This window comes from Drosophila miranda, assembly GCF_003369915.1.
Source record: "Drosophila miranda strain MSH22 chromosome Y unlocalized genomic scaffold, D.miranda_PacBio2.1 Contig_Y2_pilon, whole genome shotgun sequence".
Taxonomy (NCBI): domain Eukaryota; kingdom Metazoa; phylum Arthropoda; class Insecta; order Diptera; family Drosophilidae; genus Drosophila; species Drosophila miranda.
In genome coordinates, this window is record NW_022881614.1 from 8,359,943 (window position 1) to 8,379,160 (window position 19,218).

Consider the following 19,218-nt stretch of genomic DNA (forward strand, 5'->3'; position numbering starts at 1 on the left):
GATTTGGACTGATTATCTCCAGGAATGCCCTTTGGAACAGTGGGAAGTCTACTTCGTTATGGAAATATAGTGCACTCTTTTTGGTACACACATATTCCTTTATTATATCTTTTGCTAATGATTCTGTCATTTCGGTATATGCGATTTTTATCAGTATCTTGTGGAAATAGTGGGATGTTACTACCTTATCCTCATTACCTTTAATCAGTTCTATTTGCCTATTATAGTAATTGATTGGTCTCTCTGTAAGTGGAATATAATTTGTATTATCTTCTTGCGCGCTATGGACCGTTGCACAATCACTATTAATGGTTTCCCCGAGTAGGTTTTCGTTAATCTTTACTCTTGATAGCGCATCGGCTACATGGTTCTCCTTTCCGGGTAAATATTTTATTTTGAAGTCAAATTCATTTAATTTGATCTTCCATCGTTGTAGCTTCATATTTGGTTCCTTGAGGTTATTCAACCAAATCAAGGGTTTGTGATCACTTAATATCTCAAACGTTCTACCAAACAGGTATGATCTGAAATACTTAGTTGCCCAAACTATAGCTAGTAATTCCTTTTCTATTGCTGAATAATTGATTTCGTGTTCGTTTAAGGTTCTACTTGCATAGCAGATTGGTTTGTGGTCTTGCGACAACACTGCTCCTAATGCAATGTTACTTGCATCGGTTGTTACCGTGAACATTTTGTTGAAATCTGGGAATGCGAGGATGGGGTCTGAGGTGATAAGTACTTTCAATTTTTCGAAGGCCTCGACGTATTTTTCCTCTGTTGGGTCTATGACTGCTCGTTTCTTTAATTTGAGTGTCATAGGTTTTGCTATATTAGCGAAGTTGGGAATGAATTTCCTATAGAATCCACATAAACCTATGAATGATTTTATTTTTGTGGTTGTATTGGGTATTGGAAAGTTTATTATGGCAGATATTTTCTTTGGATTAGGAACTATGCCGTTAGTTATTACTACATGGCCTAGGAATTCCGTTTCTTTCTTCAGGAATTCACACTTATCCATTTGTAGCTTTAAGTTGGCGTCCCTCAACTTTCCAAATACTCTCCTTAGTGACAACAGGTGTTCTTCCAATGAAGTGGAAAATATAATGATGTCGTCTAAGTATACGAGGCAATCTTTGAAGATTAATTCTTCTAGCAGATTGTTCATACATCTTTGGAAGGTAGCGGGGGCAGTGGTTAGCCCAAAGGGCATACGAGTGAACTCGTAATGACCATGCTTCGTGGAGAAAGCTGTTTTTGGGATTGAGCTAGGTTCCATAGGAATTTGATGGAATCCCTTAGCTAAATCGATTGTTGTGAAATATTGGCACCTACCTAGTTTATCTAGTATTTCGTCCATTCTGGGTGTAGGAAATTTATCCTTGATTGTCACCTCGTTTAGACTTCTATAATCTACTACCATACGATATTTCTGCTTTCCTGAAGCATCTATTTTCTTTGGTATCATAGCGATGGGTGCACAATAGGGAGAGTTCGACTTACGAATGATTCCCTGTCTAATCATATCTTTGATTTGTTGTGTCACTTCTTGATCGTGTATTTGAGCATATTTATATGGTCGACGATATACAGGATCTTCGTGATGGGTTTTTATTTCGTGCTTTATAGTACTAGTGAAGGTCAAAATGTCACCTTCTTTATACTGCACGTCCTTAAATTCATAGAGAACTTTCTTTAGTTTCTCCTTTTCTTCGTCATTTAAATGTTCCAACCTTAGCTGGTTGCATTCCCTTAATTCATTCTCTAATGCGGAAGCGAAGTATTGCTCTCCTTCAGGAGATGGGTCAAGGCACTTAGGTGTAGATATATCTTCCTTTGAAGATGGCTTAACACCTTTGTGTGCGGTCTTGCCGACGGCAATTGCTTCTCCACTTTGGATGATTGGGTATGACCTTTCTCCTAACGTTACCGTTTCATTTCGGTAATCGATGACGGCTTTGCTGGCCATCAAATATTCTCTGCCTAAGAGTATGTCATAATTTTCGGAAAAATTATGAATATAAAATTTTTGTTTTGTCGGACAGTTTTTGGTTGCATTACGTGTAATGCTCTGAGTCAGACGGACGGGTCCATTGATGGTAGGTTGTCGCTATCGACTTTGGAATCTGTATAGTTTTCTTTTATTATATTTATTGACGATCCCGAGTCCGCGATACCTCTTAATTTTTTATTATTTACGATTATTTCTATATATGGTCTTCCTCGATTTCTTCCGAGGCACTCTGCTGAAAATTTACATCCATTTTCATTTGTCCGCTTTGGCTTTCCCTAGATCGTTTGACTGGCTGATTTGGTGCACTGCTACCTGCCTGTGTCTGATTGATTTGATAGTTTGTGGGATTCTGGACTCTGCCCTGGTTTAAGGAATTTCTAAATTCGTTAAATAACCCTTTATTATTTACGGCATTATTTCCTGAATTATTTCGATTCGATCCAAGATTATTTCTGGAAGTACTTGGGTTTTGATTGTTATAATCGTTACTACTATAGCGAGGGTAATAAGTTCCAACATTCCTACGATTGTTATTTCCGTTTCTTGAATGTTCGTGATTCTTGTTATCAGTTACGAAATTTTCGTAGATTCCTAACTCTTGAGCTGATTTTTCTAGATTAGCCATAGTAGAAATGTCTTTTTTTGCTAAAATGATGAATAGTTTATTGGGTAGAGCATCTTCTTTGGTATGTCTGGTGGCATTTGCCAGAGCGTTTTTAAAGATTATCTTATTTTCTGGGCTAGTCTCCAGATTTAGTTTACTTACTATAACATTTGACTTAATTTCTAGTTCTTCTACGAACTTTCGAATATTCCCATTGAATTTGGTGTCGTGTAATTGTTGTAGCAGCGTCTCGTATGGAGTGTGGTTGTTGAATTTGCTGATTAGGGCTGCTTTTAGATCGGTCCAGGTGTTGGGTTGAAGGCTTTGTGATAAAAGTTGTGCTCGTCCGCACAGTTGACCCTCTGTGGCTCCGTACATGATGCTTTGTTGCCGGATGTCTTCTGTTGAGTACAATTCGGAGATGTACTCGATCCTACTTATGAACGAGCTTAGGCGTTCTTGGCATCCGTCGTATGGTGGAATTTGCCTGATTGACTTCAAGGCTTGGTTCAGGTGTATTTCTGTTAGCGGCATGTTGATTTCTTTTTATGTATTTATTTTTTCTAATATTAATTGAGTTTCGTATGTAGATTCTTTGGCGGATCTCTTTAGTATTAGCGTTACTTTTCCTCTGATCACTGTAGGTTATTACGCACTGTAACTGTCACTACGCCAATTGATCGTCTTAAAAAAAGGGATTCACTTTTAACTGAGATCCTACCGGCTGCGCCAATTAAATATGCGACACTTCAGTTTACGTTTTAAAAAAGGTTTTATTCTTCACTTAAACTTTAGCGTACATTGATTAGTTATTTCCCCGACGATGACTGAGGTCTGAAGTCTTGAACGGAATTAACTTTGGTTGAATTCTCCGACGGTGTCGCGATTGACGTTTGTCTTGAACAGAACTGAGTTGGCTTCTTAGATGCAGACTATTTATATTATGATGCTCGGTTTGGGATTCGGATTTGGATTCGGAGGCGTTGGCTTCGACTTCGGCTTCGGAGATGGAGTACGTGACTCGATCGATATGTGGGAAAGGCGGCTTTTGATGAAAGGCTTCCGCTGCGTATGATCGGTGTTGCATTACTTGGGGGTGGCTGAGAATAGGGCCTCTGATTGGTCAGCTAGGATGGTGTGATTCTTGAGAATCGATTCGTAATTGATCTCTGAAGAGTGGCGTGATTCTGGTGCGGCTGGATTCTAGTGCGGCTGGATTCTAGGCCAGTTTCGATTGTTTTATGTTCAACTTCCAGTTTAGGGTGTTTGTTTACATTGCCTGCAATCGGCTGCGCGTGGTCCATTTCGAGCGTGAGATTGTTTATGAGGGTTCGAAGCTGAGGGTGTCTTATTGTTTATAGTATTGTGGGTGCAGGGTAATAGACATAGACAAGGGTGTGCGGAGCATGGACTATAGATATGTCACTATATATATATACACGACGATAATATTTTGTGTACAAAATTTGAAGTCTCTAGCTTTATTATTTTAACTTACGTCAAAAAATGGGATCGCTGGCCCACTGTGGAATGTATACATATGTATGTCTCTACGCCCCTCTATAGCCTAATTGAATAATGATTATATTATAACTCTAGATGGCGACAGAAAATAAAATAAAAAATTTGCAATTTGCCATTGAAAAAAGTCGGCACGTTCCAGATGATACATGACTCACAGTGCGGGGAGGTGGTGGGAAGGGGGGAGCAGGTCCAGACCACCCATGTCTATCGCCTCGCCCCGCCCCGCCTCTACCTCTTGATGATCAGGCGGGACTGGGACTGGGACTGGTGTAACCTCGATAGAGCGGCTGTTTCCTTAATAAACTCTAAATGTTTGCTTTACATATACATATGTATATATCAGCTATATAGCAGTAATAATAATTTCTTTCTCGCGCTTTCATTGCAGCTGGTACTTCCGCAAAATCAAACGCATTGAGGCTGAGAAAAAACTTCTACTGCCAGAGAACGAGCACGGTGCATTTTTAATTCGTAATTCCGAGAGCCGACACAACGACTATTCGCTATCAGGTGCGTGCCGAACCAGGCATTTATAATTGTTGTACTCTAATGTTCGTATACTATACTATACACTGTGAATGCTCTTTTGCAGTGCGCGATGGCGACACGGTCAAGCACTATCGCATCAGGCAACTGGACGAGGGCGGCTTCTTCATTGCCAGACGCACAACATTCAGGTGAGTGCGGAGTACACACTGTACTTGGACATTTATCCTATCCTTTCGGCCCGTAGAACCCTGCAGGAGCTGGTCGAGCACTATTCCAAGGACTCCGACGGCCTGTGCGTCAACCTCTGCAAGCCCTGTGTACAGGTAAGCATCCATTGGGCGGACATATACATCCCCATACAGCCCCCATTGTTTGCTTTGGTTTTATCGCGCATCCAACATCCAACAACGACCGGCAACGACCAAGTGTGATGTGCATTGTGACATTTGTAACATTCAACATTGTTATCCCTATGTTTTGTTCATTTCGCAATGCCAACACGTGTGTACTAAAACTGTCTTATATTTTCCATATATTTCTTGCTTTTTCTTTAATTAACACCAAAACTAATTATAATGTCTGTAAAACGATAATGACCAACAATAACCAACAATAACAACAACAACTACAACCGAACGATAACCGAAAATAACTGAAAATACAAACAAATATATATAATATATTAATCAAATAAGACAAATACCTTTTCGGGTGTCTGGGAGGTAGGATTTCTATGTAAAAACAAAACGTTACGATGTGCGTTCATGTGTGTGTTTTTATTGCCCATTAACACAACAATAACCAGAAACCAGAATCCAACTCCACCCCCACCCGCAACACCAACCCCCCTTCACGGCGATCGAAATTAACCGATCATTTCATGAATTTCGACTGCAATGCCTTTAATCTCCAAATAACCGCCAATCAATCGCTCAATATCTCACCCACGGCAGCGCTCAAAGTGCAATCGAGACAATCTATCTATCGTATATGATCCTATACTACTGCTTAATAATCGTTGATCAAAGCTAAGTTTCATCTAATTGGTGCCGAAACCCAGTGAAGGGAAACGGCGCCGCGTTTGAGTGTGTTCTGTCCAAGTATGCCCTCGATTCGACTCGACTCGATTCGACTTCCATTGAACTTTTGCACTTTGACTGGCTGGCACTTGAACTTTGAACCCACTTAGTCCATCAAAACAGATCTAACTAAAATCATATAGCGCCAGCTAATGGAACAGATTCTATGTAAATAAGGCCCTAACCTAACCTTCATCTCTCCCCTTTTTGGAAATCTTTTAAGCAGTAGTTTATCAAAATATTGTACATCCGACGTTGGTGCGTTGCTTGCCCCGTGGCTGGTCTGCACAGACATATATTTTCTATGTACGTGGGATAGAAAATTGCATATCCTTTACGGCATCCTTGATGCTACTTTTTCAGAGTCGCATTTCTGCCCGACTCGCACTTTACTTTCTACATGGCGTGTAGAGTCGAACTACTGTTCACTGTGTCAGTCACTGTGGCGACACCTGTCGGCGCATTCGATTCAAGTGAATTCTGGCCACAGCCCCGAAAGTATGGCAATAAATATTGCCTCTTCATGGCAACTGGCTCTCTGATTGGAAGATAAAGGGCCCTCCCCAAGCACAGAATAAAACCCCCCCTTTAGTTTATAGACCCTTTCCTCTTTCCGAAGAGAATGTAGACAGACACAAGGGTACGCAACGCAACGTGCAGTACGTTCTTAGGGAGGTGGAGATGATGGTTAATGAATGTATGCTACAAACTCATTGCTCAATTGGCACGATCATTACCTCAAGCCGAACACCAATGCGCCTACCATATTGACAATAGAAAATTCATTTGCTAACTCATCTCCATCCTAACTCTATCCATCCACCATGTCCGAACAACCTGACGCTCCAGATCGAGAAACCTGTCACCGAGGGCCTATCGCATCGAACACGCGACCAGTGGGAGATCGACAGAACGTCCCTCAAATTTGTACGCAAACTGGGCTCCGGCCAGTTCGGCGACGTTTGGGAGGGACAGTGGAACAACACAACACCCGTGGCCATTAAAACTCTGAAATCGGGTAAGTCGAGAGCTGCGCTCTGTTTGCTCTTTGCGGGAGTTTGTTTAACAATGAGTCTTGGCCCCTTTCAGGCACAATGGACCCCAAGGACTTCTTAGCCGAAGCCCAGATCATGAAGAAGCTGCGCCACACGAAGCTCATACAGCTGTACGCTGTCTGCACGGTGGAGGAGCCCATCTACATTATCACGGAGTTGATGAAGCACGGTTCACTGTTGGAATATCTGCAAGGTAAGCTGGGCCCCAGATGACGATCACACGACTCGCCGTGTGTCCGCACATTTCGAGACATTCTTGCAGCTTGCATTAGTCAAATTACAAACATTTTCACGCCCCGCTGCGGCAATTAGTCAAAAAGAAAAGAAAGAACCAAACGTCCGCTCGCTTATCATGTCATGGCAATTGCTTATTTGTGTTTTTAATATCTTTTAGCCATTGCAGGCAAAGGTCGTAGCCTCAAAATGCAGACGCTCATCGATATGGCCGCACAAATAGCCGCTGGCATGGCCTACCTGGAGTCCCAGAACTACATCCACAGAGACTTGGCGGCGCGCAACGTTCTCGTTGGCGATGGCAACATTGTGAAGATAGCCGACTTTGGTTTGGCCAGGTGAGTCTTGGGCGGTATGCCGGGAAAGGAATGAAAATTAATATCCATCTTCCAACGGCAGGCTCATCAAGGAGGACGAGTACGAGGCGCGAGTTGGCGCCCGCTTCCCCATCAAATGGAAAGCGCCCGAGGCGGCCAACTACAGTAAATTCTCAATCAAATCTGATGTTTGGAGCTTCGGTATTCTCCTCACTGAGCTGGTCACTTACGGACGCATACCATATCCGGGTAAATCCACTGACTACCGTTTATTCTAGGAATCGAGCATAATCTAATCAAATGATTCACTTCGGCAATCAGGTATGACCAATGCGGAGGTGTTGACCCAAGTGGAGCACGGCTATCGCATGCCCCTGCCACCCAACTGCGAGCCGCGCCTGTACGAGATCATGCTCGAGTGCTGGCACAAGGATCCCATGCGCAGACCCACATTCGAGACGCTCCAATGGAAGCTCGAGGACTTTTACACCTCCGATCAGAGCGACTACAAGGAGGCGCAGGCTTACTGATAAATGCTACCTGCGACCACGGACGCGGACAGTAGCCGTGGCGAGGCGCAAGGAGGTTACTTCAGTTTTGCACACATTTTCTATTGCTGCTTCCTGCGACCATGAAACATGCGGGGCTCATGGACAGGGCAGGGGCATGTCTTGGTAACAACTCCATACCATACGATTAATGTTATTAGCGTTTAAGATAACAAATAGTCTGTAAGCCGGAAAAGTGAATGCGAATGTTTTGTTCATTATTTGTTGTTTCAATATGACAAGCATATGGATAGTTTTGTCGCATTTGCCGATAAATATATCGAATGTATTATTATTCATATAACACTATATATATATATATACAACCGTATAGTCAGAGTTAAACCTAGGAACCTTTTATATTCTATTTTGCCAACGCATACTTACCCTTACGCACCCTCTCACCCTCACCCTCACACTGTTCTTCTTTAGTTGATAGGCCAATCTGAAATAAGAAAACGATATTTGCAGCAAACAAATACATATATTAAAAACTGTTTACTTTTAGTTAATCCACTTCGTACGTGTCTTACCTGCCACTCCTCCCACAAACCACAAAACACTCAATCACTAATCAACGACATTATACATATGTATGCTTTATCACAAACAAATAAAAATGAAATTAAAATTAAAAATACAAATAATAAACGAAGGAAAGCACCACAAACGCCAATCATCATTCAAGTGCTAGCGGACGCTACTTTTTGCTGCATGCGACAGTTGAAATCCGCATGAGTAACGATCTAGAGTTTAATTGTAATTGTAATCATTTAATTATATTCTATTTATAATTAAACACACAAACAAACGCATACACATATACGAGTACATGTACATTTAGAACAAAAAACCATTTAAAATAAAACTTCTTCATAATTTATAAAATAAAAACGAGGTGGAACGTTGTGAGTTGCTGCGGACACCGCAACTCTACAGTTATACCCGATACTAAGTCAGTATGGCTCTCCTCCGGCAGACGCCGCTAATATTAAACGACACGACAAAGAGTGCGTGCGAGAGAGACAGAAAATCAGTCTGAGCGTGACGTCGGGCGCTGCGTAGCCACTGAAAATTGATTTCTTGCTTTTGGCTACAAAAATGATCCGATCTGATCCAGATTCAGCAATCTGATAGATATAATCATTATCTATGATTCTGCGTTTTTAGTTTTCTCGAATGTGCAATATTGTGGATGCAACAGATTTTCGTCTTTTGTGGGGGCGGAAGGGGGTGGGGCGAAATTCTGAGATATACGTTTTATAGTGAGATCTAACAGAAGTGCGGATACCAAATTTGGTTACTCTAGCCTTAATAGTCTCTGAGATTTGTGGATGCCCCAGATTTTCGTCCTTTGCGGGGGCGGAAGGGGGTGTGGCGAAATTTGGACACGAAACGGTCAAGGTCCGATATCACAGGAGTGTAGATACCAAATTTGGTTGCACTGGCTCCTATAGGTTCTGAGATCCTTGAACTCATATTTTGCAATTGACAAAACCGACCATGAAACCTGTGTGTTAGAGAGAGACAGAGCGAGAAAGAATGAAATTGTTTTCTTGATTCTGGCTATAATAATTATACGATCTGGTTGAGATTTTACACTCTAGAACATATAGTCATCCTCTACGATTCTGCGTTTTTGGTTTTATCGTATCTTTAAAAATGTGGATGCCACAGATTTTCGTCCTTTGTGGGGGCGGAAGTGGGCGGGGCGAAGTTTTGAAATATTTTTTATCAGTGACATATCACAGAAGTCTGGATCCAAAACATCGTTGCTCTAGCTCTTATAGTCTTTGAGCACTAGGCGCTGAAGGGGACGGACAGACGGACAGACGTACAGACAGACAGGGCTCAATCGACTTGGCTATTGATGCTGATCAAGAATATATATACTTTATGGGGTCGGAAACGATTCCTTTTGGACGTTACACACATCCACTTTCACCACAAATCTAATATACCCCAATACTCATTTTGAGTATCGGGTATAAAAACCTCACGTAGTCAAGAGCTTCTTCGCCTAAGAGAGGATGTGCGCTCTCCCTGGCAACCACAAGCGCAACCATACGCCGCGCATAAGAAACAGTTCTCTTACGAACCAGGCGCAAAAGGGAAGAGGCGAGGCTGGTCGCTCTGACTCTCTTTTCTGCTTTTTGCTTGCGTTTGCTTGCAATTAATGCAATTAAATAACTGACCTACCGATCGCTGCGCACAGTTTTACATTCCCTGAATAGCCTTTCTGATGAAAGGGGAGCGGTGATCATGGTAGTGTGGGCATAAGTGGTCACAAGAACACCGTGTCACGATGCGTATGTGTGTATGTGTCCGTGTGCGTGGTTAGGTGTATTTGCTCATGTTCGTATTTGTGTCCGATACTTCGCTGCACGTGAAATTTTAATGAACGTTACTGTACCTGTGTTATGATTGTTGGAGTAGAGCTGTGTCCCGTCCGTCCTGGGAAATAAAAACCCCCCATTTCTTGCCGATGAGACGGAAGCCGGAACAAGCACGTGCCCGGACGGGAGACGAACCATCAACTGCTCAGCCTTCCTTGAAGGTTTCTAATACCCAATATACTACAGGTGCCACTGTGCAATATAGATATCATGTCAAATGTTCATACCTATAGCTGAATCCGGTTGACCAGCAACAATGACGTAACACTCCGTAAACACTTACGTTTCATTCCGTGCACACTTATGTTTTTTTCTTTCCCGCATTATTTTAGACACAATCGTATAAAGTACTTTAGACTAGCCAGACAAGTAGAAAATTGATTTATTAATCGGATAAAAATATGTGGGCAGGGCTGAGGGTTCTATCTAGCTAGAAAAATTCGACGGAATATAAAAAACGAGGAACATTGTTTCCAATTCTTGACGGAAATATATAGCATTCATATCCTTTTCACTTATTCACTTTCAAACAATTTCTTTTTGGCGCGCAATTCTCGTATCAACTCGAATGTATCTATGGGATTTGCTCTCTTTTATTGGGATTATCCCTCTATTTTTTAATGGGATATCCTCCCTTCGTGGAGGGATTTTTCCTCGCCACAGTGTCCCTTTTCAGCTCAACAATGTCCATACTCACTTACGTTTTCTTACGTCCTATGTTGCTGGCAGCATTCACTTTATATGGGCCGAGAAATCAAGCAGCATTGTCCCTCAACATGGAGCGGTTTTAGCAACATTCTTCATACCCTGGAAAATGGATATTATAGAGCTGAGAAAATGTTTGTCATCTCAAGTTCCAATATATGCAGAAACTAGTCACTCTATGTTTTAAAGCGATTTCAACGATATTGTGCAGCTTATTGCCTTCTTACAGAGACTAAGTATAGGTATCGGAATCGTGATATATAAACAAGACACTAATCATATGTTTAAATATGTCTAAAGCATATCAATCTTAAAAAAGGGATTTATTAATTACGTTTTAAAAACAGTTTGGAAAACAGTATCTTCATATTAATTATATTCATATATAATTTTAACGAAATAGGGTATTCAAATGACCATACTCCGGTTGACACTCCGGCTCACTTACGCCTTACGTTTACACCTTGTTTTAAACACAATAAAATGGAGTACTTAAAAGTAACTAATCTTGTAGAAAATTAATTCAGCAATGGTTTAAAATTATGTGAGCAGAGCTAAAGATTTTAGTTAGTCAATATCAAAATTGAGCATCCCCTACGTTTTATTACTTTTTATTTGTTTGACCTTCTTTGCTAATTCTTTTTAGACAAGATCCAATAAAAACAAGTATTTAAAATAAACCAGTCAAGAAGAAAATTGATTCAGTAATCGGATAAAACTACGCGGGCTGGGCTAAGGGTGTTATCTAGAAAGTAATATCAAATCGAATATCAAAATCGAGGAATATGGTTTCCAATCTTCGATGGAGCACGATTAGCCCATTGTAGGCCAAGGGGGTATTTTAAAATTCCCCCGAAAATAATGAAAATTTAATAGTTTTAGCGCAGTTCAGGTGAAAGATATCGTGTTTTGTTTTAAATTCAGAACAAAGATTGGCATGGATCTACAAGTAGAACTTACAATCAGTAATGTATATCGCCATTTACCTCAAGTGCTGCACTTTTTTAAATAGAGGGGGCCTAAGTGGGCTCAAGCTTGGGCAGCGGGAAAGCCGAAAAGCGAAAAAACTCGGCGTCGGTTTACCACTTACAAAACTTTTCTCAGCGAGCTCAGTTTGCCCGCAGCGGAATACCGAAAAAGCAATCGTCTCTTCCATTTCCTTAAAAGGTAATAATTGTGTCTGTCTCTTTGTTAAACTGTGCGTGCGCGTTGTGGCCGTCTGAGAGTGGGTATAGACCCGAGCTGTGGTGTTCTTGTTGAGCGTCGATTAAAGTGTACATATTTGGCATTTATTTTTCCATTGCAGAACTTAATCAATCTACATCATAATGTGTGACGAAGAGGTTGCTGCTTTGGTCGTCGATAACGGTTCCGGCATGTGCAAAGCCGGCTTTGCCGGTGATGACGCACCCCGTGCCGTTTTCCCATCGATTGTCGGCCGTCCACGTCACCAGGGCGTTATGGTGGGCCTGGGACAGAAAGACTCCTATGTGGGTGATGAGGCACAGAGCAAGCGTGGTATCCTCACTCTGAAGTACCCGATTGAGCACGGCATTGTGACCAACTGGGACGACATGGAGAAAATCTGGCACCACACCTTCTACAATGAGCTGCGTGTTGCCCCCGAGGAGCCCCCTGTCCTGCTCACCGAAGCACCCCTGAACCCCAAGGCTAACCGTGAGAAGATGACTCAGATCATGTTCGAGACCTTCAACACTCCTGCCATGTATGTGGCCATCCAGGCTGTGCTGTCTCTGTACGCCTCTGGCCGTACCACAGGTATTGTGCTCGACTCTGGCGATGGTGTCTCTCACACTGTTCCAATCTATGAGGGTTATGCCCTGCCCCATGCCATTTTGCGTCTGGATTTGGCTGGTCGCGACTTGACCGACTACCTGATGAAGATCCTGACTGAGCGCGGCTACTCGTTCACCACCACTGCCGAGCGCGAAATCGTGCGCGACATCAAGGAGAAGCTCTGCTACGTCGCCTTGGACTTTGAGCAGGAGATGGCCACCGCTGCGTCCAGCTCCTCGCTGGAGAAGTCGTATGAGCTGCCCGACGGACAGGTCATCACCATTGGCAACGAGCGTTTCCGCTGCCCCGAGGCGCTGTTCCAGCCCTCATTCCTGGGAATGGAGGCCTGTGGCATCCACGAGACCACATACAACTCCATCATGAAGTGCGATGTGGACATTCGTAAGGATCTGTACGCCAACACCGTGTTGTCTGGCGGCACCACCATGTACCCGGGCATCGCCGACCGCATGCAGAAGGAGATCACTGCCCTGGCTCCCTCCACCATGAAGATCAAGATTGTCGCTCCACCAGAGCGCAAGTACTCCGTCTGGATCGGTGGATCCATCCTGGCTTCGCTCTCCACATTCCAGCAAATGTGGATCTCCAAGCAGGAGTACGACGAGTCCGGCCCATCCATTGTTCACCGCAAGTGCTTCTAAATCGAAGCTGCGGCTGCAGCTGATGCTGGGCGTGGTCATGGTGGTGTCTTTGTCTGTGCTCAGCCATCACATGGTTGAATATTTGGCAGAGTACATTAACAACAATAGCAGGCGCACACAACACCAGCTCCTGCCAGATGAATGCATTCCAACTACTTTTTAGACGCAAACTTTTACATTCTTCACATAAGCAATCCCCCCATTGTGTTCTATTCGAAATTCCAATGAATGTGAGCATTCATTCATTTTTGGCATTTACTTTGCTTCCATGCATTTGTATTACAATTACACATACCATACCATTAAATACTTGTAACCGCTTAAAATCATTAATAAAGCGAGGAAAGAACTGAAGCATCCAAGCGATTCTCAATGTCTCAAAGTGCTTACATAATCGTATATGGCATGACTAAGGCCAGCCAGCGATCGCTGGAAATGAAGTTCTGCTGTGGGTATGCGGTCATTCAGCTGGTATGCCGTGGCGAGGGCGTCGACGGCGATAAAGCGCCTACTAATAAGGCAAGCCAACCTCTTCTAATTTTAACCAAAGGCAAACGGCAGGGAAAACATCAGTTTGCAGGAAATCGTCTGATAACCAATCACTTGGCTAACTTGTGCCTCATTCCTCTTGTTTGCGATTGCTGCTGCTGCTCACTCGCATGCGGGTGTGATTCAGCACAGCCTCCACTCCACCACACTTGGCTTCGGTCCGCTTATCAGGCCTGGCGTCGACCCCGCCCCAGAAGACTTAGCGGTATTTCTACGTTGATTGATTACAAATAGAGCATGTGAAAGCCAAAACAGTTGCGGCTAGTATTACCTTATAAGAAATAGAATAGGGGAGAATCACACTCGCCATCGCCATCGCAATCGCAGTTACATTCGTATTGAACAACTGAAAATCGAAGCGAAAACACTATGGCTGTTGACTCACACTCAAATGTTTGGAGTCGTCATCAAGTGGCATTGTTTATTTGTAATCATTCAAGCACGGCGCGGCACGGAACTCCCCATCTCCCCCCGTCCCCATCGCCATCGGGAGTGCAGTACAATCGCGCGACATTTTAGGCGGGGCTCTCGGACAAGTCCAATTGTTTTATTCGTAATTTAGCTGCGATCTAGCCCAGAGACTTACAATGACCAAATTCAATCAACTATGGCAAGAAATCGATTAGGGGACGCACCGACTGGCCGATGGTGCTCGTATTTGGGGCCTACCGCAGATCAAAGCGAAGCTTTTTAAAAATATTAATTTTCATTTATCGTGAAATAAAAGCTTTGCGCATATACTTACATTCTAGTTTTGGATTGGAAATATAAGATCGAATCGTTCGTTATACATGACTCTTACAATGAATGCTCTACATATATGGTAGTTCTTTACATATTCAATATGACATACGTTATGTTGGAAAGTGTAAGCAATCCACTTTTACGTTATTGGTTAACTAAATCGAGGAGTTCGCTGAACTCGGTATGTTTTGATTAAAGTTGCTTGTGTGGCTTCTGTAGAACATATACTGGTTTATTTATGCACCATACGTTCCTATTTTTGTGCAGCACAGTACAGATTCAAAGACAGATTAGAGAGTATAATACAGACTACATAAGAACTCATACTAGGGTTAGAATACATTTGTTAAATCAGCCTTCGATTCATGCGTTCTTCGGGTTTGGTTTTGCTTGGAGTACGTACATAGATTAGGCATAGAAATTATTTTAGCTACGTTAATTTGACTTTACGCAGAACTCTTCACTCTTCTTCCATCCCCACACACGCTGCATGCGCTGCAGAAACTGGAATGAATACTCACCAAATCAAAAAGCAAACAGAGAAAGGATAAAGAATGACGTGGACTACAGTGCGGTGATTCGTTTTCAATATAAATGATTATGCCTTTATTATACCCGATACTCAAAATGAGTATTGGGGTATATTAGATTTGTGGTAAAAGTGGATGTGTGTAACGTCCAGAAGGAATCGTTTCCGACCCCATAAAGTATATATATTCTTGATCAGCATCAATAGCCTAGTCGATTGAGCATTGCCTGTCTGTCCGTCTGTCCGTCCGTCCGTCCGTCCGTCCGTCCGTCCGTCCCCTTCAGCGCCTAGTGCTCAAAGACTATAAGAGCTAGAGCAACGATGTTTTGGATCCAGACTTCTGTGATATGTCACTGCTACAAAAACATTTCAAAACTTCGCCCCGCCCACTTCCGCCCCCACAAAGGACGAAAATCTGTGGCATCCACATTTTTAAAGATACGATAAAACCAAAAACGCAGAATCGTAGAGGATGACTATATGTTCTAGAGTGTAAAATCTCAACCAGATCGTATAATTATTATAGCCAGAATCAAGAAAACAATTTCATTCTTTCTCGCTCTGTCTCTCTCTAACACACAGGTTTCATGGTCGGTTTTGTCAATTGCAAAATATGAGTTCAAGGATCTCAGAACCTATAGGAGCCAGTGCAACCAAATTTGGTATCCACACTCCTGTGATATCGGACCTTGACCGTTTCTTGTCCAAATTTCGCCACACCCCCTTCCGCCCCCGCAAAGGACGAAAATCTGGGGCATCCACAAATCTCAGAGACTATTAAGGCTAGAGTAACCAAATTTAGTATCCGCACTTCTGTTAGATCTCACTATCAAACTTATATCTCAGAATTTCGCCCCACCCCCTTCCGCCCCCACAAAAGACGAAAATCTGTTGCATCCACAATATTGCACATTCGAGAACCTAAAAACGCAGAATCATAGATAATGACCATATCTATCAGATTGCTGAATCTGGATCAGATCGGATCATTTTTGTAGCCAAAAGCAAGAAATCAATTTTCAGTGGCTACGCAGCGCCCGACGTCACGCTCAGACTGATTTTCTGTCTCTCTCGCACGCACTCTTTGTCGTGTCGTTTAATATTAGCGGCGTCTGCCGGAGGAGAGCCATACTGACTAAGTATCGGGTATAACTGTAGAGTTGCGGTGTCCGCAGCAACTCACAACGTTCCCCCTCGTTATACCCGATACTCAAAATGAGTATTGGGGTATATTAGATTTGTGGTAAAAGTGGATGTGTGTAACGTCCAAAAGGAATTGTTTCCGACCCCATAAAGTATATATATTCTTGATCAGCATCAATAGCCGAATCGATTGAGCCATGTCTGTCTGTCCGTCTGTCCGTCCGTCCGTCTGTCCGTCTGTCCGTCCCCTTCAGCGCCTAGTGCTCAAAGACTATAAGAGCGAGAGCAACGATGTTTTGGATCCAGACTTCTGTGATATGTCACTGCTACAAGAATATTTCAAAACTTTGCCCCGCACACTTCCGCCCCCACAAAGGGCGAAAATCTGTGGCATCCACAATTTCGACGATACGAGAAAACTAAAAGCGCAGAATCGTAGAGGATGACTATATCTTCCGGAGAGCAAAATCTCAACCAGATCGTATAATTATTATAGCCAGAATCAAGAAAACAATTTCATTTTTTCTCGCCCTGTCTCTCTCTAACACACACGTAGCATAGCCGGCTTTGCTTAGAGTAAAACATTAGCGCCTAGATCTCATAGACTATAAAAGCTAGAGCAACCAAATTTGGTATCCACACTCCTAATATATCGGACCGAGACGAGTTTGTTTCAAAATTTCGCCACACCCCCTTCCGCCCCCGCAAAGGACGAAAATCTGGGGATGTTCAAAAATCTCAGAGAATATTAACGCTAGAGTAACCAAATTTAGTATCCGCACTCCTGTTAGATCTCACTATAAAACGTATATCTCAGAATTTTGCCTAACGTCCAGAAGGAATCGTTTCCGACCCCATAAAGTATATATGTTCTTGATCAGCATCAATAGCCGAGTCGATTGCGCCATGTCTGTCTGTCCGTCTGTCCGTCTGTCCGTCCGTCCGTCTGTCCGTCTGTCCGTCCCCTTCAGCGCCTAGTGCTCAAAGACTATAAGAGCGAGAGCAACGATGTTTTGGATCCAGACTTCCTCAAATTTAGTATCCGCACTCCTGTTAGATCTCACTATAAAACGTATATCTCAAAATTTCGCCCCACCCCCTTCCGCCCACACAAAGGACGAAAATCTGTTGCATCCACAATATTGCAGATTCGAGAAAACTAAAAACGCAGAATCATAGATAACGACCATATCTATCAGATTGCTGAATCTGGATCAGATCAGATCATTTTTATAGCCAAAAGGAACAAATCAATTTGCACTGGCTACGCAGCACCCGACGTCACGCTCAGACTGATTTTCTGTCTCTCTCGCACGCACTCCTTGTCGTGTCGTTTAATATTAGCGGCGTCTGCCGGAGGAGAGCCATACTGACTTAGTATCGGGTATAACTGTAGAGTTGCGGTGTCCGCAGCAACTCACAACGTTCCCCTTCGTTTTTATACCCGATACTCAAAATGAGTATTGGGGTATATTAGATTTGTGGTAAAAGTGGATGTGTGTAACGTCCAGAAGGAATCGTTTCCGACCCCATAAAGTATATATGTTCTTGATCAGCATCAATAGCCGAGTCGATTGAGCCATGTCTGTCTGTCCGTCTGTCCGTCCGTCCGTCTGTCCGTCTGTCCGTCCCCTTCAGCGTCTAGTGCTCAAAGACTATAAGAGCGAGAGCAACGATGTTTTGGATCCAGACTTCTGTGATATGTCACTGCTACAAGAATATTTCAAAACTTTGCCCCGCCCACTTACGCCCCCACAAAGGGCGAAAATCTGTGGCATCCACAATTTCGACGATACGAGAAAACTAAAAGCGCAGAATCGTAGAGGATAACTATATGTTCTAGAGTGTAAAATCTCAACCAGATCGTATAATTATTATAGCCAGAATCAAGAAAACAATTTCATTCTTTCTCGCTTTGTCTTTCTCTAACACACAGGTTTCATGATCGGTTTTGCCAATTGCAAAATATGAGTTCAAGGATCACAGAACCCATAAGAGCTAGAGCAACCAAAGTTGGTATCCACACTCCTGTGATATCGGACCTTGACCATTTTGTGTCAAAAATTCGCCACACCCCCTTCCGCCCCCGCAAAGGACGAAAATCTGGGGCATCCACAAATATCAGAGACTATTAGCGCTAGAGTACCCAAATTTAGTATCCGCACTTCTGTTAGATCTCACTATAAAACGTATATCTCAAAATTTCGCCCCACCCCCTTCCGCCCACACAAAAGACGAAAATCTGTTGCATCCACAATATTGCAGATTCGAGAAAACTAAAAACGCAGAATCATAGATAACGACCATATCTATCAGATTGCTGAATCTGGATCAGATCAGATCATTTTTATAGCCAAAAGGAACAAATGGACACACAGGTTTCATGATCGGTTTTGCCAATTGCAAAATATGAGTTCAAGGATCACAGAACCCATAAGAGCTAGAGCAACCAAAGTTGGTATCCACACTCCTGTGATATCGGACCTTGACCATTTTGTGTCAAAATTTCGCCACACCCCCTTCCGCCCCCGCAAAGGACGAAAATCTGGGGCATCCACAAATATCAGAGACTATTAGCGCTAGAGTACCCAAATTTAGTATCCGCACTTCTGTTAGATCTCACTATAAAACGTATATCTCAAAATTTCGCCCCACCCCCTTCCGCCCACACAAAAGACGAAAATCTGTTGCATCCACAATATTGCATATTCGAGAAAACTAAAAACGCAGAATCATAGATAACGACCATATCTATCAGATTGCTGAATCTGGATCAGATCAGATCATTTTTATAGCCAAAAGGAACAAATCAATTTGCACTGGCTACGC

At 42.9% G+C, this 19,218-nt stretch overlaps 2 protein-coding genes across 5 annotated transcripts in view; both read left to right on the forward strand.

Annotated features, from left to right (window-relative positions):
• LOC108159227 (tyrosine-protein kinase Src42A) overlaps positions 1–8,361 on the forward strand; it is a 61,368-nt gene extending 53,007 nt beyond the window's left edge. For 3 of the 4 annotated variants that reach the window (XM_033398017.1, XM_017292331.2, XM_017292328.2), the window contains 8 exons: positions 4,531–4,652; positions 4,735–4,819; positions 4,876–4,954; positions 6,560–6,728; positions 6,800–6,958; positions 7,160–7,337; positions 7,399–7,565; positions 7,638–8,361. In XM_033398017.1, the coding sequence (XP_033253908.1) occupies positions 4,531–4,652; positions 4,735–4,819; positions 4,876–4,954; positions 6,560–6,728; positions 6,800–6,958; positions 7,160–7,337; positions 7,399–7,565; positions 7,638–7,846 (1,168 nt within the window). In that variant the 3' untranslated portion in view covers positions 7,847–8,361. The remainder of the gene's footprint in view (positions 1–4,530; positions 4,653–4,734; positions 4,820–4,875; positions 4,955–6,559; positions 6,729–6,799; positions 6,959–7,159; positions 7,338–7,398; positions 7,566–7,637) is intronic. The other variant, XM_017292329.2, reaches the window with a different exon arrangement.
• Positions 8,362–12,027: 3,666 nt separating this feature from the next.
• LOC117193102 (actin-5C-like) lies at positions 12,028–13,740 on the forward strand. Its single transcript, XM_033397825.1, has 2 exons — positions 12,028–12,132; positions 12,272–13,740. The coding sequence occupies exon 2, from the start codon at positions 12,294–12,296 to the stop codon at positions 13,422–13,424; it is 1,131 nt and encodes a 376-aa protein (XP_033253716.1). The 5' UTR covers positions 12,028–12,132; positions 12,272–12,293; the 3' UTR covers positions 13,425–13,740.
• Positions 13,741–19,218: the final 5,478 nt, after the last annotated feature.